Source organism: Balaenoptera musculus, chromosome 3 (assembly GCF_009873245.2).
Source record: "Balaenoptera musculus isolate JJ_BM4_2016_0621 chromosome 3, mBalMus1.pri.v3, whole genome shotgun sequence".
Taxonomy (NCBI): Eukaryota; Metazoa; Chordata; class Mammalia; order Artiodactyla; family Balaenopteridae; genus Balaenoptera; species Balaenoptera musculus.
The window spans coordinates 111,756,537-111,782,169 of record NC_045787.1 but is presented as its reverse complement, the minus strand read 5'-3'; the positions used below and the strand labels follow the sequence as shown (position 1 = coordinate 111,782,169).

The 25,633-nt window shown below is 53.3% G+C and overlaps 1 protein-coding gene across 4 annotated transcripts in view; it reads left to right on the top strand.

The window, feature by feature from the left end:
- LOC118891861 (core histone macro-H2A.1) overlaps positions 1-14,730 on the top strand; it is an 80,730-nt gene extending 66,000 nt beyond the window's left edge. For 2 of the 4 annotated variants that reach the window (XM_036845656.1, XM_036845659.1), the window contains exons 7-9: positions 1,914-2,003; positions 4,573-4,747; positions 13,954-14,730. In XM_036845656.1, the coding sequence (XP_036701551.1) occupies positions 1,914-2,003; positions 4,573-4,747; positions 13,954-14,119 (431 nt within the window). In that variant the 3' untranslated portion in view covers positions 14,120-14,730. The remainder of the gene's footprint in view (positions 1-1,913; positions 2,004-4,572; positions 4,748-13,953) is intronic. The other 2 variants (XM_036845655.1, XM_036845657.1) reach the window with 1 other exon arrangement.
- The last annotated feature ends 10,903 nt before the right edge of the window (positions 14,731-25,633 follow it).

The following is a 25,633-nucleotide window of genomic DNA, read 5'->3' as shown; positions in this document are numbered from 1 at the left end:
CATTTCTCCTAAAGAGTAGATAGGATAGAGAATGTGGACCTGAAATAGTCCTGCCTGGAGCATGTTTGTATCCATCCTTCAAGCTGGAGGATGGGTGAGGAGGGAAGGCCAGACCAGGTACAGCTGGGCAGCAGCATTTGGGATCCAACGGATTCAGACTTCGGATTCATTTTTCTCGGTTGCATGGATATTTCGGGTGAACCTGTAATTGGGCCTCATTCACCTGGGTTGTACCCTCAAACTCTCCACTTCCTGGTGGGTGGAGTTGAGCCGCGAGGCCCAAGCCTGCTCCCTTAAGCCCATTTGGCCACTGTCTCTGATGCTGAACTTTGTCAGAAACACGCAGAGGCTGCCACCACTGCCTGTAAAAACCGCTGAAGCGGATGTGTTTTCCCTCTGGACATCTCTGCCATTTAAAGCCTACTTCACTGCTTTCCAAGACAGGTGAAGGCTTGTGGGCAGTCTGGGCTAATGAGGAGGGACGCTGGATCCCACCTTAGGGATCCCAAGTTAATCTCTGTCTGAAAGTCAGGCCTTCTCTTAGCTGAGAGCTCCTTGTGGGTGATGGCCTGCTGCTCACGTTCATTCAGGGCCCCAGACTTCCTAGAGTGGGGTGGCTTATAGGCAGTGCCTGCCATTAGCCCTGTGCCGTCTTATCTGTGACAGTGCCCAGGCTGTCTGCTTTTCCTTCTAGGCACTTCCTGGGGTTAGTTCACCCCACCAGAACAACATGCAAATGAGGCAGGTTTCTCTAAGATAATCAGACCTGGTCATTCCGGGGTGAATCCAAAGAGAATCTGGGCTGGTGCATCCCAGTGCACCCTCACTGACCCATACCAGAATGTGCCAAGGGCACCTTGAATTTTCCAAGACAAATGGTGAATCTTAAGGGGAGTATTTTATCCTCTTGTGAGGAATGTACTTTAAAATGTGCACAACTGAGGAAGCAGAGCTTATGGAAGACGTAAGACCCCATTCTGGCCAAACTTGAAAGGACGATTTTGACTGCTGCTTGCTGCCCCACGTGAGACATTTAACCCACAGACCTTATAGGTGTTTGTAATCTTATTTGGGAGCTTGGCTTTCATAGCAAGAATTGATTACTTACCAAGTACCCTAATTCAAGAAGAATTGCTCCCTGCCTCCATTTGATTTTTTTTTTTTCTTTTTTTAATCTGGTCCTGAACAGTTAGTCATCCTCCTTTAAGCAACAGGTTCATCTTTAAGCTCTGTTTCTGATGTTGCTCTCCTTTACCTAAAACGATTCTGAATCATTTGTGTGATTAAGGAAATACTGTCTGAGGCCTTTTTTTTTTTTTTTTTTTTTTTTTGTATTCACATATGACACCAAAGCTGCAAAATAGGAACTAAGCATGGTAATAAAACTGGCCCAAAGGTGGCCAAGTCTGAATGCTTTCTTCTGGGCCTGCTGCCAAGAGGAGAGCTAGCTGCTGATGGAAGCATGGTATGCTTCTTCTAAAACCTCCTTATTTGGGGCTTCTCCCCAGAGACAGAGAAGAAAATCCAGGGGGAGGCATCAGCCTTGGAAGCCGGCACCATCTGGTTTCTCACGCTGATGGAAAGCACGCAGGACAGGCGTGCTTGCAGAGAACAGGCGTCTCCCATCTCCCTCGCATCTCTGGCATGTCCAGGATCACCCCGAGTCACCCCCAGATAAGAGGCAGCAAAGAGAGCTCGGTGACCAGCCATGCAGAGTGGTAACTGTGGCCGATGGTGAATCTCTTCGAAACTTCACTTTTTTGACTCAGCCAGGGCTTTGTTCCTGTCTTGCAGCTGTCTGGAAATTTAGCCAGTCAGATCATTTTTAGTATGTAATCACCTGACGTGCTAAGTGTCTGTGTGTGCCCTGAGACGCAAGGATGGCAATCTGACCTCTCCCTGTCCTCGTCTAGGAAACACGCTGGAGAAGAAGGGTGGCAAGGAGTTTGTGGAAGCTGTTCTGGAACTCCGGAAAAAGAACGGGCCCTTGGAAGTAGCTGGAGGTGAGGTGGGGAGGCACTGTGCTGATCTGGGCGTGGTGCATGCTGCCTTAGGGTAACCGTTTTACGGGACGACTTAGAATTCAGAGGTGCATGGCTATCTCCGAGACGGAGGCAGAAGAAAGCCTGTTAGACTTTTATCACATACAAATTGTCAGGGGAACTTAAGGGTTGTGGAAATTGCCTTTCCAAGTTTTTTCTTCATTACTTAAAATAGCTTCTAAGTGTTTGATGTCTAGCCCTCAAATTTTAAGCAGTTACAGAAGCCAAATTCGGCAAATCTAAGAGCTGAGAAGTATAGATAGGGATACTGAGCCATCTGCAAAATTGCTGATGAGATGCAAATGAATCATTTTCATTCAACCGTCTGTGTTTTTCATGGGAGACATGTAAATATACATCTCTCATTTGCCAATTACACCTTTCCTGATAAGAGGGGTAAGAAGATGACTTGAAATGTGATGTGAGGAGAATTTACTGCTAAGAACTAGAGGCAGGGCACTTCTCACTGATGCCAGCCTGGATTTGGGGATTTTAGGTGGACACAGGGTTTCCCGAGCACCTGGCAGTCTGAACAGTGGGTGAGGCTGGCTCACCCCACCAGCTATGTGAGGACAGGCCACTCCCTTCCTCCCCTTTGGGCTCCAGTTTTCTCTCCTTACTAGATGGTTCCCAATTCTGTCTTTCAAATCCTGTTTGTTTTTCAAATGAATCTTAATATGGGCATCAACAGTTACTATGTGACAGCCACACAGCCTTCTCTGAGGGTACCCCAGGCCTTACCTCTCTTTCCCCAGTGACTACGCACGACCTCCCATCCTGGGCTAGTCACGGGTCCTGGCGGGGATAAGAGGGTGGCATTGCCTTTGACCTCTGCTCTGCCAGTTCTGTTTTGCCTGCAAAGGGCATGGCGTTGCAGAGAGTTGGTGGGGGCACAATTACCGAGCTCTTCCAGGCAGTTCCCCCCTGGAACCGCCCACACTGAACAGGGAGGACACACACAGCATAAACTACCCAGCCAGGGGCTCCTGGCCTTTCCTCAGCCCCTTACTGGCACCTCTCTGTGCCAGCCCAAGGTCCTTCCTGTTGGTACTCCAGTTAAAGCCCATTTGGTGACCCTCAGGAGGTGTGATGAGAGGTGGCCCTGATGCTGCCACACACCAAACTTAGCTGGTGACACCGGAGCCACAGCTGGCACAAACCCGTTAGACTTAGCACAGCTAAAGATACGTTTGCCTGTTTCAAAAACAAGAACGCATTTCGTTCTTGATTTTAAGATCTGTTTTAGAAAATGTTTTAAAATATTTTTTAAGTAAGTATAAAGGAAATAATAAAACATATCCCTGTTCCACTGTCCAAAGATAATCACTGCTAACACATTTCTTTTGAATGCATAGTTTAGCAGTTACTTCTCATGTAGACATGCAGGTGAATTAAGTCCCCCAATCTCAAGCCCACAGTTCTTGAACCAGTCAGCAGAGCCAGGACTCAAAATCAGACTTGTGACTCTGGGATCAGAGCGGTTGCTACTGCAGCATGAGACACTTCCCATAAATCACTCTTCTCCAGGTTCTGCTAGCGACATACTGTACCCATTAACAACCCAGACTCCTTGGATAGCGCTGATGGTGTTCTTCACAAAGTGGGTTTAGAAAACACTTGGTGAAAAAAGTTTGGGTGTCTTACTGGAGCAGTGGGTGGAGACGTTAGTGTGCTCCTGTATAGAAGTCTACCAGGCAGCACTCACCAGACCCATTGGTTCCAGAACCACCTTCTTTGCATTGCAACTTTTGGGACAGGAATCCTGGAACATGCTCTGGGAGACATGGGCTGGCCTGTTATATTTCCTGGTAGGAGCAGACCCAAGACCAGTGTCTTCAGATCTGACAAGAGGCAGAGAATGAGAACAAATCTGGAAAGGCAGGTCTGCTATGGAGATCTGTAGTTGGGAAAAGGCTCCTCTTCTAGGAGAGGAAAACAGTTCCATCCTAAAAACACTGTCCAATTAATTCTGTCAGAACTAACAGGATCGGTTAGTCAGGGAGAAGAACAGGGCAGCAGACATGCTATTTGGGTTACTTTCCCAGTAGGTTTATTCCGAACTGTGTCTGAGAGATTTATAGATATCGATACATCATAATTAAATGCACATGAATCCACTTGAGGAAAGGGCGGTTGGAGACCCTCAAAAGGCAATTAATTGGAGGCTACAAACATTCTGACACATTTGGTCAAGTTATTTAGATGGTTAAGGCTCGGCCTTCTGGGAGGGTAGGGAGAGGGTTTACTGTGACCTTGGCTAAAGTTCCTGGTGGCCATGCGTCCTGACACCAACTTTCCAGGGGTGGAGGTTGGCTTGGCGTCCCCCCTGCCCCGCCACCGAGGGCAAGCAGTTTCCAGCTCGAGCTTCCGTGGGAATCACAAGGCAGCAGGCAGCTGCAGCCCTCCTGAACCAGGTGGTCGGCGGGCCCGGGAAGACATACTGGAGCTGGAGAGCCGGCCTGGGCTTGGCACTTAGCACGCGTGCTTTGCAGGGGGACCCAGCTCACTGCTTCTGTCTCGTCCCCTCCAGCCGCTGTCAGCGCAGGCCATGGCCTGCCCGCCAAGTTTGTGATCCACTGTAACAGTCCCGTCTGGGGTGCAGACAAGTGTGAGGAACTTCTGGAAAAGACAGTGAAGAACTGCTTGGCCTTGGCAGATGACAAGAAGCTGAAGTCCATCGCCTTTCCATCCATCGGCAGCGGCAGGTAAGGGCCCACGGCCTGTCCCTCTGCGTATGTGGCCCATGCTTGCAGGGAGCTCTGACTGTGCGCATGGTCAGCTAAGGCTACTTTCAAGCACTTGCCTTTGTTGAGGAGACCGGAAGCTCGAAATCGGGAAGAACATAGACATTAAGTAATTGTGAGGGACAGTTGAAGAGAGGTAGGGAGACAGGAAGCCTGAGGAGAGACTCAGACTTGAGCCGTGACAGCAGATGTCATCACAGAAGGTGACCCTTGAAGGACACTAAGACCTTAGGTGGGTGGGGAGGCATGAATGCAGGGATACTGACCGGGAGAGCCCCTCCCAGACCCAGCCCATATAGCTGCGTTACAGTTCTGTCCCTGAACCCCAGCATGCTCTGGGCACAGCCCTCTCTCTGCCCCTTATCTTTGTATTCCCAAGCATCCTCCACCTCCCCAAAACCTGCTTGCTCTCCCTGTGTCTCACTGCCCTGCTGATGAGGTGCATCTGAGTGGGCAGATACGTGAGAGTGAGATAGGGCTGGGCCTCCCCCACCTCCGAGCCCTGAAATCCCCCCAGGGAGACTCACGGAGGTTGTGGGGAGCAGCACAACTGCCCCTAAGACAGACACACAACCCAGAGGGCCAGCACTGGAAGGGTGTAGTCCTTGACCCACGGATGAGGCAGGCAGGATTCAGCCACAACCCCCAACCAACCACACCCGCTCCCGGGTGGTGCAGCCCCAGATGCCAGCACACAGCCCATCAGGTCCTGCCTGTCAGAGCAGCCCTGGGCTCGGGCCCGGGCCTGGCTAACCAGCTGCGTGATGGCATGCAAATTAACCCCCACTCTGAGTCCAGCCCCCTACTCTGTAAAATAGATGTGATCGTCCCCGCCACGCAGCATCTCAGGACTGCTCGGAAATTAAAGGAGCTCTCCGAAGGGAGCATGCTTTGAGAACTCTCTGCCACGATGAAGATATGAGGGCTGCCTCTGAGGCTGTGTCTCACTGCCTGTCACATCTCCACGGTCCTCCCTACCAAGGGTCTGAGCAGCAGGCCTCTGGAAGGCTCGCCGTCTGGATGGGGCACGGAAGCAAAGGGAAACTGGCCTTCAGAGCTCCCGCAGCCCCGGACTCTGTGTCATCCCTGGGGCTTCCCGTGCAGATCGGGAGCCTTCCAGGGTCTCTGCCATCAGTCCCTCCCAGTACCCGAGGAAGGCGGGCTGTGCAGTGGCAGCACAGGTCCCAGCACACTGACGTCCCGTGACACCGCAGGCTGCACCGTCCTCCCGGGCGAGCCTGAGTCACCGTCCTCAGCACTATTCCGTGTGTGTATAGAAAGCTGCTCTTCTCAAAGCACTTCTCTGCCAAACCCATGAGGAGGACAGAGAGTGGATTTTGCTGTTTTTATCTTGGGCAGGCCTTGTAATTTTGCTTCCCTGAACAGTGCCATCACTGAGGGTCCCACACCCCAAGTGCCAGTGACAGAGCTAGTCCGGGGCAGAATTCCTGTCACATCTGCTCAAGCAGCGCTTAGCCGCTGTACCCAGAAGGCCTTGCTTACAGGCAGACAGGCACTGTGCCCCAGGGCTCCCAGGGCTTCCTGTGGGCCACGGCAGTCACACGTGACTGGTGGACCCACCAGAGGACCTGCTATGGGAAAAGATCTTCCTCTGGAGCCTCTGTCACTGCCTGCCTCCACCTGGGACAGAAGGAGCATTCCTCTGCAGTCCCTCCTGGAGGTGAGCTGTGGGCGCCGCACCTCCCCTCTCTTCCCCTCCTGGCCCTGGGCCTGCAGCTCTGGGCAGCCGAGGCTTTCCAGACCAGGTGCTCCTTTGCGTGAGAACCCCTCAGTCCTCTGCACTGACAGTGGGCTCTCTTCTGGGGCTTACTAGCACAGAGAAGCTGGTGTGTGGGGTGGGGAGGGACCCTGAGCAGAGGACAGGTGAACACGCACACGGCCCCCAGCTTCGCGTTCCCACGCTCACTCCGCCCTGTGCCGAGCTCTGCAGGGACATCCAGAGCTGACACGATTGTTGTTCTGGACTGCCATCTATGTTTCCCGTCACCATACATCTTCATTCTGTTCGCTTCTGCCAGAAGCATCTGTTGAGCGTCATTTTAAAAGTCAGTACCATTTAAATGCCTGTTGAAAGCAAAGCTGACAGAGCTAGAGCATCTAACAGCCTTTTTCAGTCGGCTCTAAGAGCACCTGGCGAAGACGAGCATCCTTCATAAGCTGGTCAGCAAGCACCCAGCAGGTTGAACTTTCCCAGGAACTGTGGAGAGGTGTATAGGTGCCCGACTCAGTCCCAGAGTCAATTCAAGACCTTTTTTTTTTTTTTTTACAAAGTGCTTTTGGATCTGAGCATAATTAGCTAACTTCCTGCTTCTCCCACCTTCCCAGCCCCCCACCTCCCATGGAAGTTCTATTCTTTAGCACTGAGCTGCTGTGTGACCTTTGGTAAATGAATCACCCTCTCTGTCCCTGGCCTGCCTTATCAGCTAGTGAGGCTAAGGGACTGCCCTTCCTCACAGACGGTTCTGAGGCTCAGTTAATTGGTGTTTCGGATGCACTTTGATCTACTCTGATGAAAGGTGCTTCTGAGGAGAGAAGCAATAGGAGCCTTTATTGGAGGTAATAATTTCATGCTCTTTCATATGACTAGTGGGAAATTTTTAATTGAAGCGTAAAAGTCATGCCCATAAAAGAGCATCTGTTATTACAAACTTATTTACATTTTTCACGGAGTAAAAAGTTTTAAAAAATAATCAGTTGAAAGCTTTTAAGAGGGCGGAATGCCAAAGTCAAGCACATGTGCATAGCCACCCAGCCCCACATCTGTCGGGCAGACCTTGCCCCACAGAGCCATGTAAACAGCTGCCCTCTCTTTCATGAGCAAAGACTGGGATTACACCAGAGCCGGCCAGTAAATCACAGTGGGGTTTAGGAGGGGAAATAAAACAGCTTGTTTGTGGCATCCAGTGTCTCTGGCATAAAAGTCATGTTGGAATTAAAACAATATAAATGCAAAACATGTTGGTAAAGAGCTGTGGGATCACTTTCTCTCAGCTGAGGCCCAGCATCTTGGGCATGTGGAGGATGACCACAGCCCTACACGCCCTTCCTCCAGCCCATCGGCCCGCAAGATTGGGGGCCAATCTTAAAGCCCACTGGAGGCAAATGAGACCCAGGGTGTAACCCTGGCCTTGGGAAACCACCTCTGGCATCTGGACCTCCTGTCCTTGGGCATTCTGGTCACAGTATTGATGGATACCCCACTCCCTCTGCTCTGTTTGTTTGACATTAGGGGACCACCCCTCTCCAGAGGGGCAGTACTCAGGGAATAGCTAGTTTGGGTCTTTGATTAAACTCTCCTTAGATTTATGAGCCTAAAAGGAAAGCCAGTTCGTTTTCTTGAAGCTACCACTTGTGGGTATTCATTGAGTCCCAGGCACTGTGCTAATAAACCCTTTATCTGCAGTATCTCACAACAACCCCGCAAAGTGGGCAGCACTATTAATTCCACTCAAAGGCAAAGAAACAGAAGCTTAGAGGGGTCAAGTCACTCACCAGAGGTCACACAGCGTGTACTTGGTAGAGCCAGAATTTGCTCGGAGGTCCTTGGCCTCAGTGCTCTCGGTATTAGGCACGTGGAACCCCTGCCTCCTGTCCCCTTTGGTCAACAGACCCACCTCCGAGCATCCTGCCAGAGGATCACCCCACTGCCTCTGCACTCTCTGTGTGAGTGGATTCTAGAGAACCTTGGAAACACCTCTTGGAATTCCCTGACCTGCCCAGGCAGAGCCATCGGCCTCCCTACCCCCTCGGTGTGGGCCTCAGAAGACAAATATAAAGGACAGAGACAAACTGAATTGGGGAGAATTACTTATTAACCCAAAACATGTGAGCCCTGGAGTGAGAGAAGGTAAGAGGCCTCTGTTGGGGTGTGCTGCCCTGGCCTCTCTCTAGCTTTGGAGGCATTGGGCCCATCACCATCCCCTTCTGAGTTTTAGCTTCACCCTCTTGTAACCCACTGCTCTCAGCTCAGGACCTCGATAGCCTGCCCTTTACCTCTGGATGGAGTAGTCTCTGGCTGGGCAGTTACTCAAAGCCAGACAGATCACAGGAAGGTCCAGGAGCACAGTGTGAGGGAAACCTAATCCCAGCAGAGGAGGGTTCACATGGGGTGACAGACATTTTGCCCACGTCACCCAAGCTGCCAAGACGCCCTGCCCTATCCATCTCCCAAACAGCCAAGACAATTAGACAGGTGGCCTGGTCCAGCAAAAAAAAAGCAGAGTCCATCTAGAATCTACTTTAATTCCTGTTTAGCCTTCAGGGTCAGGCTCCTAGTCTTTCTCTTCCAGAAAACCCATCTGGGCTTTCCAGCCCCCAGGACACAACCTCTCCTCACAGCAATCTCTGGGTCCCTGCTCAGCACAGCCCCTGGCCTGGAGTCCTTTGCGTCTGCCCTGCCCTGCCCCTGGAGGCTGAGCTCGCCAGGAGCAGGGACGCTTGGCGATGCCCTACACGAGGAGGGGCTCAGCACAGCTGGAGGGAGTAAATCCTCTTCTGTGTTGTGGCCCTGTGAACCCACGTCTCTGCCATCAGATGGGACAGTGGACAAGCAACCAATGTGTACAGCCCCTGGCCATCACTGAGCAGGTGACCCAGGAGGGCACCAGGCAGAGGTAGCCCATGGGGTCCCCTTGCAACAGCCAGGGAAACTGAGGTCTAAGACACTTGGGAAAGGCTGTTGCAGACACAGCTGGAGCGACTTCAGGGGGACGCTCAGACACCTTCTTAGTCTGGTCAAGGCAATAAAAAAGGTCGAAGTCTAAGATAAACTCCATGTGGGGTGGGAAGCGCTTGGCCGCAGAGAAACTTAAGACATTTGGCATGAGCACAGCTGGCAGGGTCAGGAGCCGAATGGGAATAGGAGGGGCACCCATCTCCCAGGGGAAGCAGCATCTGCATCACCACCACTGTCGTCATTGCCATCGCCGAGCAGTACCTATTTTCCAGTGGAGGAAACTAATGCCAGGAGAGATGAACGCCTGCTCCCGAGGGCAGCTAAGATTGAAACTGGAATCTGACTGGAGTGCAGAAGTCCTTATCCACCCTTGCTCTAATGCGCCTTGAGGAGGTGCCATCTGGTCTCATCCAGAAGGCAGACACAGTACAGCGGTAGAACAGAGTGACTGTCACAGAAGCAGTAAGCCTGAGATGGGGAGGAAGGCACAAAGACCTGGCCAAGCAGGTATGGCCGTTCAGAAGAGCTGTGGTTATTCAACAGAAGAACCCAGCCAGCCAGCCAAGAAGCCACAAGATGAGTGAGACGCATAGGCAAGCAACTCTCCTCAAGCTGGTCAGTACTGCACCAGGGGACCCCGGCGGAGCCCCTGCCACACCGCAGCATGCCAGCAGTCCTGGCCCACGGCCCTCCAAGAGAACTGGACATCACAGACCCGGGCAGCAGCCCTCTGGGGGCCTGATGCTGACTTTGTCAGCACAGGGAAGCAGCAAAGATAGCAGCAGTCACCCAGTCCCAGCTATCATGGGGTCTGGGGTTGGGGAGGCCATTTTCCACTGTGTGGGCCTTTAGAAAGACCCTTCGAGACTACCCACTTTAGAGATGACACTGTTGATTGAGGGCTGTCTGTACAGTATTTTGTTCCATACACACAGCCTCCCCAGGTAATAAATACTTGATTAGCTACCCCATTTCACCAGGTGGGGAAATAAGGCACAGAGACAGGGCCCAGACTCAAATCCCGTGTGGCTCCAGGCCACTGCGTGTGCCACAGCTGCCCCTGTTTTGAGGGTGCAGGGCCTCTGCATGTAAAGCACGCTTGTGAAAGCATCCACTTCTACATTCCATTTTGTTACAAATACTTCTAACTGTGCCTACTAGAAAACATTTTTGGGACCCACCTGGAAACGTCAAGAAAGCCGTCACCTCCTCCATTCCTTCCTGGTGGCTTGCGTGGTCCAGAGTGGCCACAGTCCCATGGCTGGGTCTCTTCTTTAGGCTGTGACTGCCTCAGACAGAGGGATGGGTTTGTCAACAAGAGGTTTTCCTGGAAACAAATCATATTCACAGTTCACCCAACAGCAACCTTGAAGGACAAGGCCAGACCAGCCCAGGCTCCCTTAACAGTAGGGCATGCAGGCGTGGGCTGCAGGCCTGTGACCTTTGACCCCGACCTTTCTTCCCAGTGCAGGTTCTTAACCTTTGGGCCCACCCTGAGTGCGTGTAGAACAGTGGTTCTCAAAGCATGGTCCCCAGGCTCACCTCATCTGATTTCCTGGGCGGAGCCTGGCAGCCTGCGTTTTGGCCGGCCCTCCGTAATCCTGACAGAGGCTAATGTTGAGAACTGTTGATGTAGAGGAGCAGGAACTAATGTCCCTTCGGTCAGAGTCACACATCCCTTTTCAAGGGTCCAAGGCAGAGGAATAGAAAGCTGTGGGAGAAGGTCTGTGTCAGAAAGCGCTGGGCACAGGCGGAGTGACCGGCCTGCTGCGGGTGCTCCAGGGAGGCCCTGCGGCCACACCCTGCGTCTCTGCACCGCACCACATCTCCCCTGGCTCGGGCAGAGCGGCCGCAGGGTGGCATAAGGGCAGCTCACGAAGCCCTGGCCAGGGTCAGCTCAGGCTGGGCAAACACCAGAGGAGATGGGCTGTGACCATCAGGCCACACGACAGACAGCTTGCTCTTCAGGCAAGTTCCACAGGCCCTCACCTCGGCCCAGCTCACCTGTGCAGGTGCAAGGCAGAGACGTGCAGGAGGGCACCCTTAGTGGGGGAGCTTGGGGCTGGTGGAGCGTGGTCTCGGGCTTCCAGTGCAGAGGCAACTCCTCGCAGTTCTCTCAGCCCCCGCCTAGCCAGGTCGTGCCCGCAGGCCGAGCTCTGCCCGGGTCAGCGGCCCTCGGAGTCCCTGGCCTGAGCGCAGCTGCTTCCAGTGGCGGGCCGGGCCCCGCTGTCCTGCCGTAGCCTCCCAGCCCTGCCCACTCCCGCCTGTCTGCCCAGGGGCTGCCGCCTCCTCAGGCTTTCCTCACCAGGAACGAAACGAGTCCTTAGGGCAGCTCCTGTATTTACAGCAGGAGAATAAACACTTGCTCTTTGTGAGATGTTTAAAATGGGCCCTCATTCGGGTGACCCTGTGCCTGCGCTCCGCCATGGCTGGCCTGGCCCCTGCCTCAGGAGTAGGGTTGCCTGGAGGAAGGGCGGCCCCTATAAGGGTGCGAGCTGAGTGCCCCACGACACACTCACTGGAGAGGGGCCCTCAAAGCAGAAGGTCGGGTTCACTCCATCCAGCGCTTTCCAGCGCGTGTCTTGTTCCGGACAGTGTAGCCTTTGTGCTCCTCGACTCCTGTGAAAATAGTCAAGGCAGCCGAGCCAGGTGTTGTGAGGACAGCTTCTTCCCAGACTGAGCCTGCAGGCCCCAAGTGGGGATGGGTGCGAGGGGTGTCACCTGCCCTGCGGGGTCCCCACCCTCCCCACTTCCAGCACAGCCCCTCTCCCCACCACCCTCCATCCCAGCCCGCCTTTTGGTCACCCCAACTCTGCTGGTGGACGGAGCCCCAGGGTCTCCTCAGGAGGAAGCCGCCTGTCCGGCAGCCCTGTCCTGGCTGGAACGCCGCTGCAGCTCTCTCAGACTCTGACTCTGGTCTGGTTCACAGGCTCGTGTGTGCTGGCGGCCAGGCAGGAGTGCCTTGTGCCTGGGGGTGGGGGAGGCACCTGCACATGAGGGAGCCCCAACTCCAGGTCACACCCTACCTACTGCCGCAGGCTCCTCTGCACAGGCTAGGAACGGCCTGGGGTGACACTCTTGTCCTCTAAAAAGGAACTTCACTTCTAAAGCATCCACGAGTTGCTAGGGGTCCATTGTCAAGCTGGCTGAAGCCCTGTTTGATCAAAAACAAGTCGCAAGAATGGTTTTCTCCTTGGCTCTGAAAGGCTCTGAAAAGCCCTGAGTGCTGACAATAGAGTAAGTGTGACCCTCCAAAAGAAGCCGCTGAGGTGGTCCACAACTCATGGCACTTAGCGAGTGAGCCTAGGAGAAATCCCGCACCTGACACATTTGAAAACCTCTCACCTGGCAGCAAGTACCCCATCCGAAGGAAAGCCCCAGCCGAAACTGGCAGGTTGACCCAGCACTTCGGACTCCACTGGACCTGCAGGCTCAGGGCAGACTGAAGACTAGATCTGCTTAGGAACAAAGAAATCCCCATGGAGACCAGCCCCTCACTCTCACCCTCAGTATCCTGGACTGTAAACCGGGGTCAGTAGGGATTTGAATCCAGGGCCACTGGCTCCAAAGTCCATGTCATTTCCCCCAGACTAGGCAAGTTGACACATTCCTGCCATGGTCCTCCTGGGCCACCTGGGTCCTCCTGCACCTGCAGTGCTGACCAGGAACAGCCCCAGCACACATGGAGCAAGGAGCGCCCGTCCTTCTAGTCCCGCTTTCAGATTCTTGCCCGAGTTCTGAGCCCCTGCCTCCAGAATTGCCACGTGACGTTTACTTTAAATGGAATTGTATGGGAATTCACACCAGTTTGGCTTGGAGACTGGGATGCTGTCCCTTGAGATGAAGAGCCTACTTGTCCCAGGGTCGTTCGCTGCTCACAGCTCCCCGAGGCCTGGGCCTAGGGGGTGTCCAAGCTGGTGTGTGCCGGGAGGTGGATTCCTGCTGCCCATGAAATCTGAAGGCCAGTGTGAAGGATGTAACCCTCTACTTGCATGGAGGGAGGCTGGTGCTTCCTGGAGAAGCTCCAGCCTCCAGCCGTCCCTGAGGCTGAGACCCCCGGGGGGCCTTTGGGAGCCTGGGCTGTGTCTCAAGCCTCGTGCTAGTCCCGGTGATGTTGGGAAAAGAACCGTGGGCGCTCACACTGCCTGCGGGAGACTACACTCAGCCCACACGCCGCGAACCACAGATTCTGTCGCCTTGCTGGCATGCCGCCTCTCAGAGCACAGCACGTTCTCCCGCGGGTCATAGTTCTCTGTCTCCTCGTTCTTCCCCTGTCTGGTGGCACTGGGCTCTCTCACGCCTGTGTACAAGCAGCCAGAGGTCGAGTACCACTTGTGGACCCTGACCCAACACGAGGCCACTGCAGCACAGAGGGCCTCGAGGGGCTCCCGGGGGGAGGAGGTGGCCGGGGACGGGGGCCTGTGGCCGCCACGGCCCCCTAGTTGCTGAGCCGTCGTTCTCTCTCTTGCAGGAACGGTTTTCCGAAGCAGACGGCAGCTCAGCTGATCCTGAAGGCCATCTCCAGTTACTTCGTGTCAACAATGTCCTCTTCCATCAAAACGGTGTATTTTGTGCTTTTTGACAGCGAGAGTATAGGCATCTACGTTCAGGAAATGGCCAAGCTGGACGCCAACTAGGCTGAGGAACTGCAGAACCAGCCTGCACCGTGCCCCCGCCTCCAATTTGAAAGAAAGAAAAGAAAAAAAAAAAAAGATTCCCTCCACTCCTAGTGGGAGGCGGGAACCCTTTCATTTTTTTCAGTTTTGCTCATCTAGGGAAAATAAGGTTTTGGTTTCCAGTTTAATTGTTTTTGACCTTCTAAAATGTTTTTACGTTAGCACTGATAGTTGACATTACTGTTGTTAAGCACTGTGTTCCAGACCGTGTCTGACTTTAGTGTAACCTAGGAGATTTTATAGTTTTATTTTAATGAAATCCTGCTTGACGCAGAGCAGCGGGGAGAGCAGTGTCTTCTACGTGGGGCAGAGTCCAGGAAGCCCATTTTGTAACCGTGTGTCGTGGTGCTTTATTGTACACCCAGTGGCATTCTTTTTACTATAATGTTCCTTTTTTTCCCCTCAAGAAGAAAAATCATGAATTTGCAGCAGACTTAATTTTTGTTTACTTTTTGTCTTAATGATGGATTTGAAAATGAAAGATTTAAAAGGCAGAACAGAATCTGTTGTCCTTAATTATATTTGCAATTTGGAATTCGTGTGAATTGATTTAGTAAAATGTTAAACTGTTGCGACTGGTGTGTTCCAAGTTATTGTGCCCTTGAGTCCTAAGTCGGTTTCTCTCGTCACAGGATGGGGCACCTTGGGTGGGGCAGCCCACCCCCAGGAAGCACCACAGTGGCCATCGCACTCCCGGGGTGGGGAGAGCATCTTCAGGCCCTGATAAAGGGAGTTCATATAAAGTCTCTCCTTTCATCCTTCTGAAAGGAGCACTTGGGCAAGGGTGTGATCCCCGTTTCATGGATGAGGAAGCAGATGCACCAAAAGCCATGTGGGTGGCAACTGGGCGGCTGGTACTCCAGCCCAGATCTCTAGGCCAGCTCTCTCCTGCTGTCTGCCCCCTCCCAACGATCTCTCTGGCTCATGGCTGGACCCAGAGCCCCTGGGCCACTTGCCAGATGGAGCTACAGAAGCCTTGAGCCCTCTGCTGGGGCTGTGTCGGGCCTATTGTTCCTGCAGGGTGAGGCCCCTGTTGCCAGGAGCTTTCCAAAGGCAAGGTGCCACCACCAAGGCCCCCAAGACATGCTGTCACCTTTACATGCCTTCTTGCAGCCGTGGGTGTTTAGGGATGATCCCAGCTGCACCAGAGTAGCTTAATGCTGGTTACCTAAACTTGTTAGCAAGGACTTCCCTGGTGGCGCAGTGGTTAAGAATCCGCCTGCCAATGCAGGGGACACGGGTTCGAGCCCTGGTCCAGGAAGATCCCACATGCCGTGGAGCAACTAAGCCCGTGCGCCACAACTACTGAGCCTGCGCTCTAGAGCCCGTGAACCACAACTACTGAGCCCGCGTGCCACAGCTACTGAAGCCTGCACCCCGCAACTACTGAGCCCGCGTGCTGCAACTGTTGAAGCCCACTTACCTAGAGCCCATGCTCCGCAACAAGAGAAGCCACCACAATGAGAAGCGCACGCACCGCAACGAAGAGTAGCCGCTTGCTGCAACTAGAGAAACCCCGCGTGTCAACAAAGACCCAACGCAGCCAAAAATAAATAAAAATTAAACTTGTTAGAAAAACGCACACATTATTTGCTTTAGAAGGTACTTTCTCACCTTAATCTAAATTTGCTTAAAATGCACAGAAGACTGCTCTTGTCGCTTTAAAAAGAAACGTGCCTGATTCTAAAGCAGACTTTACCCAGGAGGAAATACACAGCACACTGCACATCACGGATGAATGTAAAGGATCGTTTTTCCTTTCCAAACTGTGCTTAATGAAATCAAAATAGAATTCCTAAGCCATCACACAACCAATCTTTTCAGTGTAAAAAATCTTCACATTTTTTTCCCAAGATCTTTACTGGGTATAGATGACATATCCCTACTTATTGATTAGATTTTGGCAAAAAGAGAGAAAGTTTATCATTGTCTTTTCAAGAAGATGCATCTTGGGATTAACATATACACACTACTATATATAAAATAGATAATTAAAAAGGACCTACTGTATAGCACAGGGAACTATACTCAATATTCTCTAATAACCTAAATGGGAAAAGAATCTGAAAAAGAATAGATACGTGTATATGTATAACTGAATCACTTTGCTGTACACCTGAAACTAACACAACATTGTAAGCCAACTATACTCCAATATGAAAATAAAAACAAAAACAATGAGAAGAAAAAGAAGATGCATCTTAAAAATGATATCACTCCATAAATAATATCTGCAAACTGTCTGCCTGGACAAACCATACCGAGTAGCTATTCACCCAAGAGCGTTGTTTCTGCAGGTGGAATCTGCAGCGTGTAGGGTGATGAGAAGTACGCTGTGGTTACTGTGAGTTCGTGATACTGATTATTTATTGTCTGCCTGGCACTGTGTTGAGTCTCTTGTGGGTACCATTCATTCTGTCCTTGTGATAACCCTGGAGGGCAGGGTCCTTTTGTTAGAGCCATTTTACAGCTGAGAACACCGAGGCTGCCAGAGATTGAGTAACTTGTGATCACACTGCTAATGTGACAACCAGATTCAAACACAGAAATGCTGACCACCGTGATAGGGCCCCGGACGGCACACTCTAATCAGCAGCAAAGAGAGTCCATTTGGCCTTGGTGCCATTTCCAACGCAGAAACCAAAACACAGATGGAACGGAGGTTTAAATGGCTTCTAGGTAAATGGCGTTCATTTCCTTCACTCTGGAGAAGGAACACCTTAGAAGCCAATCCTGTGTTTAGTGGAGATCGTCCACTAGATGTCGCTAAAAGGATTGGGAAGTCAAGAGAGGAAAGGGCAGCAGGTTTCTGCTCTTCCTTGAGCTTGCACAAAAGAATAGATTGCATTTGTCAGGATTTGCGTGAATTATTTACCATAATCAGCTAAATGTTTCTAAACTTTCAATAATCCAGAGTGCGCTGTGCCCCTGAGATGTGGGCTCACTGAAGAAATTGTTTCCAATGAAACTGAGGGAAAGAGAGCCAACCCCCGGCCTGGGAGCCCCACCATCTCTAAACCACCCAGTCTGTTTTTAAAACTGGGATCAAAAATTGTTCTCTGATGTCAGCCTCATGTTTTCAGGGAAGAAAGAAAACAGCTCATTACTTTAAAATAAAAAAAAAAAAAGGTATAACTGCAAGGAACCACTTGAAATATACACATACCTCAAATGAAGACAAGTTTGCAGTTAGCAAAATTTACCAGAAGTGAAATTATTCTGTGAAGGGGGAAAACTGCAGGTTCTGGAGAGGTAACAGCTGTCCCGCCCTCCCCTTTGCCTTGAGCTGTGTCAGAGGCAGGCTTGCAGTGAGGGCTGTGGAGCGGAGCCACTCCTCCGGGCCCGCGATGCAGCCTGTGATGGTGGAAGCGGCAGAAACACCCCCTCCCGCTTATTTCTGAGGATCAACCTTTGCCCTCGGCAGCTGGGCTCTGCCCTGAAAAATCCAGACGATTTCGTCAGCGTGCCTCATGAGCTCCCTTAAATGACATGTGAGATCTAACACAGCGCCATGGCTCCAACTGGGACCACACTGACAATAATAACTACTGTGTGTGTGTGTGCGCACGGCGTCTGTGTGCACACAGGCGCATGCGTACGTGTACACGGGTCCTCTACATCCATCATTTCATCTACTTCTCATGACAACCCTATGAGGTTAACCATACTATCCCTATTTTACAGATTAGAAAGGTCACACAGCTATCAGTGGTGGAATGGGCTTTGAACCCAGCTGTCTCACTCTACAAATAGAGCTCCCCCCCTTCTCCCCCTGGGACTGACCTCTCCTTTGGTATATGTACCCACAAATTTTGCTCCAGTGAGGCAGGGCTTCTTGCCTATTCACTGACAGGTCCTGTGCAGCTGGCCCTGGGGGCATACACAGAACCTGTTGGATGATAGGTGGATAGAAACGAGTACTTAAAGCAATCCAGTGGCCGAGAAAGGACTTATTGGGTGCCTACTATGAATGAAGCCTCAGATCAGGGCCTCTTGCAAAGGCAGGTGAGACCCTGCTTCTGTCCAGCAGAGTGGGTGACCCACAGACTCAGCTGCTATATTGGCAGGGGCTCAGTGTGGGGAGCTGTACCCATGGGCACTCTGAGAGTGCTCAGGGAGGCTTTCTTGGAGCAGATAACCTAGAGCCAGACTTTGTGGGAAAGGTTGGAATCTTCTAGGCCAAGAGAGCAAGGTGATAGGTGACAAGTAGCAGGATGGTGCACAGGCATCTCGGCCTCAGCCGGGGAAGCTCTCTGTGTCCCTGTGCTGGGAAGCCCAGGGCTGCACCCCACTTGCAGCCAGGCAGCCATGTCAGCCCTGCCTCTGCCCCCAGCCCTGCCCCTGGCATGTGGAGCTGTCCATCTGTGGATGTGTTTATCTGGCAGAATTCCTCCTTCCCGTTCAGGGTCAGGTGGCTGTGTTTGGTCACAGCTAGTTAGCCCTGACAGAGAAAAGGGGGCAAGAAGCAAGAAAAGAGAAGAGAAAAGGGGAAGGGGAGGAGAGGGGAGGGGGAAGGGGGGAGGGGAGGGGAAAGGGAGGGGGAGGGGAGGGGGAAAGGGAGGGGGAGGGGAGGGGGAAGGGGGAGGGGAGGGGAGGGGGAAGGGGGAGGGGAGGGGAGGGGAGGGGGAAGGGAAGGGGAGGGGAGGAAACAAGAGATGGGCAGTAATTTCCCTCTCTCATCCCCTCACAACCCCTGGAAATCCTGAGGTCCCACGGCTGGGCAGGTCTGTTCTTAAGTCTTGCCTTTCTGGGGAAGGTGGAAGCCTGGGCCAGTCAATTCGGAGGGCAGGTAATCCCTTTGTTTCCTTATGTGTCACTCAGGCTGCATTGTCAATCACCCTGATTGGCCCAGCTCTCATCAGAGGCCCTGGTGGCTGGGGGATGGCATGGCCCATTTATTCATTAGCAAATGCGATGTTTAATTTTCACGGCCAGGCGCCACTGGCCAGTGTTATCTTGGGAGCTGGCCTTGGTGCCGCCTTGAAGCGATCCACCTGAAGGCACTGGGGGCGGGAGGAAGGTCTGGGGCCCAACCCTGGCCGAGAAGAAAGGGAAACGCTCAATGGCAAGGGGTGAGGCCGCCTTTTCTTTGGCTTTTCTTCCATTTATAACCTGGCCCGTTGTGTTTGCTTCTGGGGGCCCCGATATCAAAATAATATCGCATGACCCTCCTGACAGGCAAGGCAATAAAACTGCTCATTAATCCCGGCCCCCATCACCGCCCCTCCATACTCCTCAGCAAAGGTGTGTAAATAGACTGGCCTTTCCCTGACCCCTAAAAACCAACCCAGCCAGGGGCTCCTTTGTCAAACTCAGAGAAAGAGTCTCAGAAATATTCTCTCCATAGATGGCACTTTCCCCTCACTCCCATTCTCCCACCAAACTGGCCCACATCCACACACACACTCACCCATACTCACGCTCACACGTGCACACACACACACACCCTCCCACACCCACGCTCACGCACACACACACGCTCTCATTCACCTAGGGAGGGAGACTCCAGACCCTCTGTGCCAGCAGAGGCAGAATCAAGGGCCATGCAGAGAGACAGCTAACTTGAACAGAATCCGCCAGGACTCAGTTTTCTGTAAAACAGCTAAAATTTCTGCTCAGAGAGGCCCTCCCTGGCCTGTTTCGCCCTCTGAATGTTCATCTTCCGCTAACACTCCCTTGAGCGTGCTTAGCGGGGGCACCCAGACTGCCCTCCAGAGCCCGCTGGGGTCCAGCACCCACAGCAGAGGGGACACCGTCATGTGCCCTGGAGCACATGCCGCAGGTAACGTAATCACCGGGGAAGAGGCCACAGATGGTCCTGAAATCTGTCCCGGTGTTACCAGTTAAAGGTCACGGTCTGGGCTGTGGGTTTATGACGACACTGCAGGGAGGGTAGAAAGCTCACAGTCCCAGAATGATACCCCCCAAAGCTTCTTGTGTCCAAAGCCCAGAAACCAGAGCTACAACCTCTACACAGAGGAACACGGCCCTAGAACGCATGTAAGCAGGTCATGTGTGCCTTGCTGGCAGGAGTCCCTTCCAGGCCTGAGCTCTTGGGCAGGCCACCACCGTAGCTGGCCCAGGTGGGTCCCCAGGCTCGACCTTCTCGACACATCCACCTATGCACCCCATGCCCAGTCTGGCTGGGAAACCTGATATTTCTGTACCTTGAAACGACAAAGCTTCCTAAGCTTAGGAGAATAAATTAGAGTTGAGTTCAAGTAGGCTCAGCTGCAGCCGATGGGCAAATTGATTTGCTTCCCATCTGGGAGATTAAATTCCACTGCCCCAAAATGGCAGCAGGGTAATGGGCTGTCAGTCAAACAGTGCAGAGCCGGGCCGGGCGCGTAATTGAACCCTGGCAGCTCCTTATTAGGGTCCCCGCAGGTCCTGGCTACGGATTCCCACCTTGAGGCGGCCTCCGAGCCCCAGGAGAGGACGCACTTACTTGGCGCTGCTACACATCCTCTGGAGGGAAATGTCGCCTTGGGCAAGGGGGTGGCCCACTTCAGGGAACTTTGACTTAGCCAAGTACGTACGATATGCGTGTCAACAGCCACTGACGGCCCCTTCAGGATTTAATTATGGGCAAATCCAAACACCTGGGAGGATGCTGCCAGCATCCTTTGAGATGACACCCGGGGACCTCGCTTCCCAGGGGGCCCTCTCCTGAACCCTCCACTGCCTTATGTGTCCCCAGCCACCCCTAGGGCTTCTCAGAGGACAGCACGCTGAAACCATCACCACACCCCACTCAGTCCTTTCTAGCATGCAAGACCTGCACGCACACTGCTGGTTCAGTCCTCACAGTGCCCGGGGTGATGGTCAGTGTCTCTATTTATAAAAGGGATAAGGAAATGGGACCCATGGAAGTTTAGAAGCTGCCTTCAAAGTCTACAAAGGCCTGGGAATCGAGGAAGGCTGGTCGTCCTCTCCAGCCTCCCCTTCCCATCTGTGCCGACTCTGTTTCAGGCCACTCCTATCTTGCTTTCAAGATTTTGCATGTGTCAGTTCCTCAGCCTGGAACACGCTACTGCCGCCTTTTTGTAATCCTGCTCAATCCTTCAGGTCTCTGCTCTTAGACCTCCCTTCCACCGCCTCCAGGAAGCCCTCCCTGACCCCGCTGTCCAGCCAGGTATCTTCCCTCAGTGTAGCCTGCACACCCACCAGTCACAGCACTGTACCTACTGGACAGCTCTCATGTGCTGACGTGGCTGTCTCCCCATCAGATAGCAAGTGCCGTTCATTCTCACACATCCCCTGAGCCTCTGGGCCAAACACTGTGCTAAGCTCTGGATGTACAGCAGTGAGAAAGTAGAGAAGACCCCACCCTCCATGAGGCCAGGGACCAGGGCCCCTGCACCCTGCAGCACCCTCGGTGCCTCGCCCAGAGGGTCTGGGACAGAAGAGGGGCTCGCTCTCAGGGCTGCGTGAATCACTGGTCAAGCCGAGCCTGCTGGGACCTCGAAGGCCAGTCATCAGGCAGAGCGCCTGACTCAGAGGAGGCAGTGGGAAGAACGGGGCGAACGTGGCCATTCCTGACACTCTGGTTCTGTAGAAGTCAGCCAAGGGGTAACACCCGCTGGCTCTCTGGCTTCGTGTGGGTACAGAGAGGCTTCAGAGTGAAGTCTGATGTTGGCACTAAGCCTCAGCTTGGCACCAGCTTGCCACACTGCTAACCACAGCCTGGATCTCATGGCATCTGGTGCTTCCGCTTCCCCTGGCTCTTGATTTGAAAAGGGTGTGGACATGGAACCTTTCCGGCTAGATGCTAAATCCACAGTATCAATAAAAAGGGAAAATAGTGGAAAATGTGTGCAGGAGAAACCTCTGCATTATGGCAGCCGAGAGCCCTTGCCTGTGTACCAGTGAGGCTGGGGGCACACATTTTACAGGCCAGGGTATTAACCCCAGGGCAGGTGTCCTTGATGGGCCACTGGCAGCATTTCCTGGTGACCCGACATACAAGTCTGAGTCAGGAAGCTTCTCACAGCCCCAGCCCCGTAACAGGAGGACCAGGTCCTGCTGCCAGCTCAGTCCAAGGCCTAGATTCTGGCTCCGCCACAGGGAGAGAGAGGCTGTGATCACAAGCACATGGCACATGTTGGCCCTGGTGAGTCTCCAACGTGCCCCGGAGGGGATGTGTGTCCGACCCTGTGCTGCCCAGACGACCATAGCACAGGGCAGAATCACAGTGATGTAGAACCTTTGAGACCCTGTCTGCCACCTCCACACTCAGGTGGAAAACCACAATAACAACACAGCCAGAGACGCGACCATGCGTTGAGAAGTGGGAGCGGCGTGAATGCTAGGAACGCCAAGAAGCCTGCATGCGTTCTCTATCAACCCTTCCTAATGACCCTGAAAATGAACATGATTATCCCCTCTCTAGGTGAGAGAGCTTGGATCAGAGAGGTGAAGTGACCTGGCCAGGCCACAGAGCATGAACCTGGCAGAACAGGATTCAAAACCAGGAATGAGTCACTCTGAAGTCAACTCTTGCTCATTCTAGTACACTGCCTCCCGGTGGCCGCAAAAGGTAAACTATCCCATTTCACAGATGAGGAAAAGTGAGGAGGGGATCAGCGCCTTACACGATGCCACAGAGCCAGGGAGAGGCCAGCCTTGGACGTCCTCCTGGGCCTCCCGGGTAGAGGTCCAGGGCTCTGGCGAAGCCTGAACTGACGCAGGAAGCAGCACCGAGCTCTGCTCCTCCGCAGGCTGGGGACCCGGCCGGGGCCTTCCAGTAATTAGTGGGCTTAGTTAAGACCAAGTCGCGCCGTTCCTGGGCCAGGACTTGTCTTTGTTCCCAGGCGAGGCCCTCGCAGGAAGGCCAGGCGCACGTGCGCAGCCCCATAAATCCAGCCAGCGTCGCTCATTACAGCGTTCCGCTTCACGACTCCTCCGCCCCAGCCGCTCGGGCTTCGCGGCTGCCGGGCCTCCCTGCAGCCGAGCTCGGCCGCGCGGCACCGCCCGCAGCCCAGACATGAGCTCATCCAGCGCACGGTGTGTGAGGAAGTGGCTGGCAGCGCTCTCGCTGCGAGGGGAAAATGTGCCCATTAGGCTGTCAGCTGTCAGCCCCCCACCGATACACCCCGCCCTGCCGCGTCAGGACCACCCCACTCCGGGCCCTGCCCACCCTCCAGTTCACGCGGAGGTGACCCCATGGTGGGGCCTGTCCACTCCGGGGGTGTGTGGGCGCCGAGAGTGGCCGCAGGAAGTCGAAGCAGGGCAGGGAGGACTTGGGTGGTGGGAGAAGTGGGATCAGAGACAGCGGCCCTGAGCACCGTCCTGGCTTCAGCGACTGACCACCGCCCTGTGGTCCCTTGACCCCTCCAACCCTCCATCCCTACGGCTGTGCGATGGGAAGCTACACCTTGTCCTGGCCGGGAAAGCACTGCTCTGCAGCCCATGACCTTGAGCCTCTGTACTTTGGTGTCCCGTTAGTACAAAACCTGGCTGGTCCTTTATCTTTGTGGTCTGAGGAACTGCTAGGGGATGAAGCGCTGACAAGTCACCCCACCTCTTGTGGGCGTGGTCTCATCTGTTCAAATAGAGTTGGCAGCACAGTGGTCAGGGACAAGTGCTTAATCAAAGTGACCTACTTCTTGCTATTGCTCTGATTCCCATAAAGGTTAGAAGCTATGTACCTGTCATGGCTAGAATCCAAACTCTGGCTATGGTCAATGTTTGATGGTAGCCAGATAGCTCATCTCCATGTGAGCCAAGTTCAAGGGAACCCGGCTGGGTGGTTATCAATACCGTGGACCATTCTAACCCAACATTGATTGTATGCGGCTGAGAGGCTGGAGTCATCGGCGAGCCCTTCCCCACCCTGTGCTATCACAGCTCAGAGAGGAGCTGGGCAATGCCCAGTTTGGAGGGAACCTTCTAGAACTGTGCTGTCCAATACAGTAGCCATTAGCTACATGTGGCTATTTAAATTTAAATTAATTAAGACTAAATAAAATTAGGAATTCAGTTCCTCATTTTCACGGTCACATTGTAAGTACTCAGCAGCCACCACATTGGGCAGCTCTGTTCTAGAACATCAGTCCAGGGAGCCCTTCTGAGCAACACCTCAAGGTTTTCATACCATTTAACTTAGTGTATGGAGCAAAAACCATGGCCAGGGCATTTCCACCAGCAAATGCTTCTATGTTACCAATAATGACAATGACAGTGACTGATCAGCATGGTGGAAACAGTAATATCCATGTACTGATCGTTTCTAGGTTCCAGGCACTGTGCTGCATATCTCACACTCATTATCACATTTAACCCCACCTTCTAAATCCTCTACAGTTGGTGACATATCTCCATTTTACTCAAGACAAAATGGACTCAGGAACTCAAGCAAGGTGTAGTGGCAAAACTAGCTCCAACTTCAAAGCCAGCCTCCCCTCAGGTGCAGATCTCAGTCACACCTTCTCCTGTGCTTTGACTAGAGTTGCACCCAGAGGGATGCTTGCTCTTTCCAAAAGGTGCCAGTTCTCTTCCTGCCTTTCACTTAGCTCTGAACTTTTCTTCCTCTCAGGAAAGCTCAGACTTGTTTGTGAAGGCCCCTCCTGGCCACTGGGGCTGCCCTGGCCCCATCAGCCACCCTAGTTCCTAGAGGGACCTGCTCACTGGGCCCACCCAGGGCCAGCTACCATGGGGGCAGCCCATGGATGAAGGCCCCAGCTGTGCTGCCAACCCCCTTCAGGGAGCGTGGGCTTCTTCAGGGTCAGGTCAGCAGGGTTAAAAGGGACACCAGGTGTCAGGTGGACAGCCCAGTGTATGCACCTCTGAGCAGGCGGTGCTCCTGCTCCAAGCCCTAGCTGTGGCGCACACCAAGGCACGGAGAGCAGGACGGGGTGACGGCAGCCAGGCCCTTGGAGTGAGCCCCAGCACCTTCAGTCACTTGTCTATGGTCCATTGAACAAATGAACGCCAGGCACTGGGCTCAAACAGCCTGCGGGCCTCAGGCAGCCCCCGCGTCGGGACCCTCTGCCTGCTGGCATGTGTCCACTGCAGTCATGCCAGCTAAACCAGGGCTTCCAGGCTTCGAGCTGAAGCAACATCCTAAATGGGATCACATCCCCGTGCTGGAGGCCGAGCGATGGACCATGCCCTCCCCAGGGCCCGAGCCTACATGTGTCTTGCTGAAGACCTAGGACTCTGGTTTAAGAGCCTTTTTATAGATTCCTATAAAGGAGAAAGTGAACTTTTAACATGTTTGCACTCCACTAAGTCAATACGCATGAAAGGGACAACAGCTGAGCTTCCTCTGCGCAAATGAGGTCCAGCAGGGCTGGAGGGTAGCATGGGTGCCACCAGCTACTGCAGGCAAATGCGGCTGCTTCTCCTCACTCCGGGACTGGAGCATGGCCCCCAATTAGCAGGCCGCTGTCCACCAGACCATGGGCGGGCACTCGTGATTCCGGAAAGCCCTCCCTGGCTGGGCTAATGGGTGGCTCCTGCCCTCACTCAGCC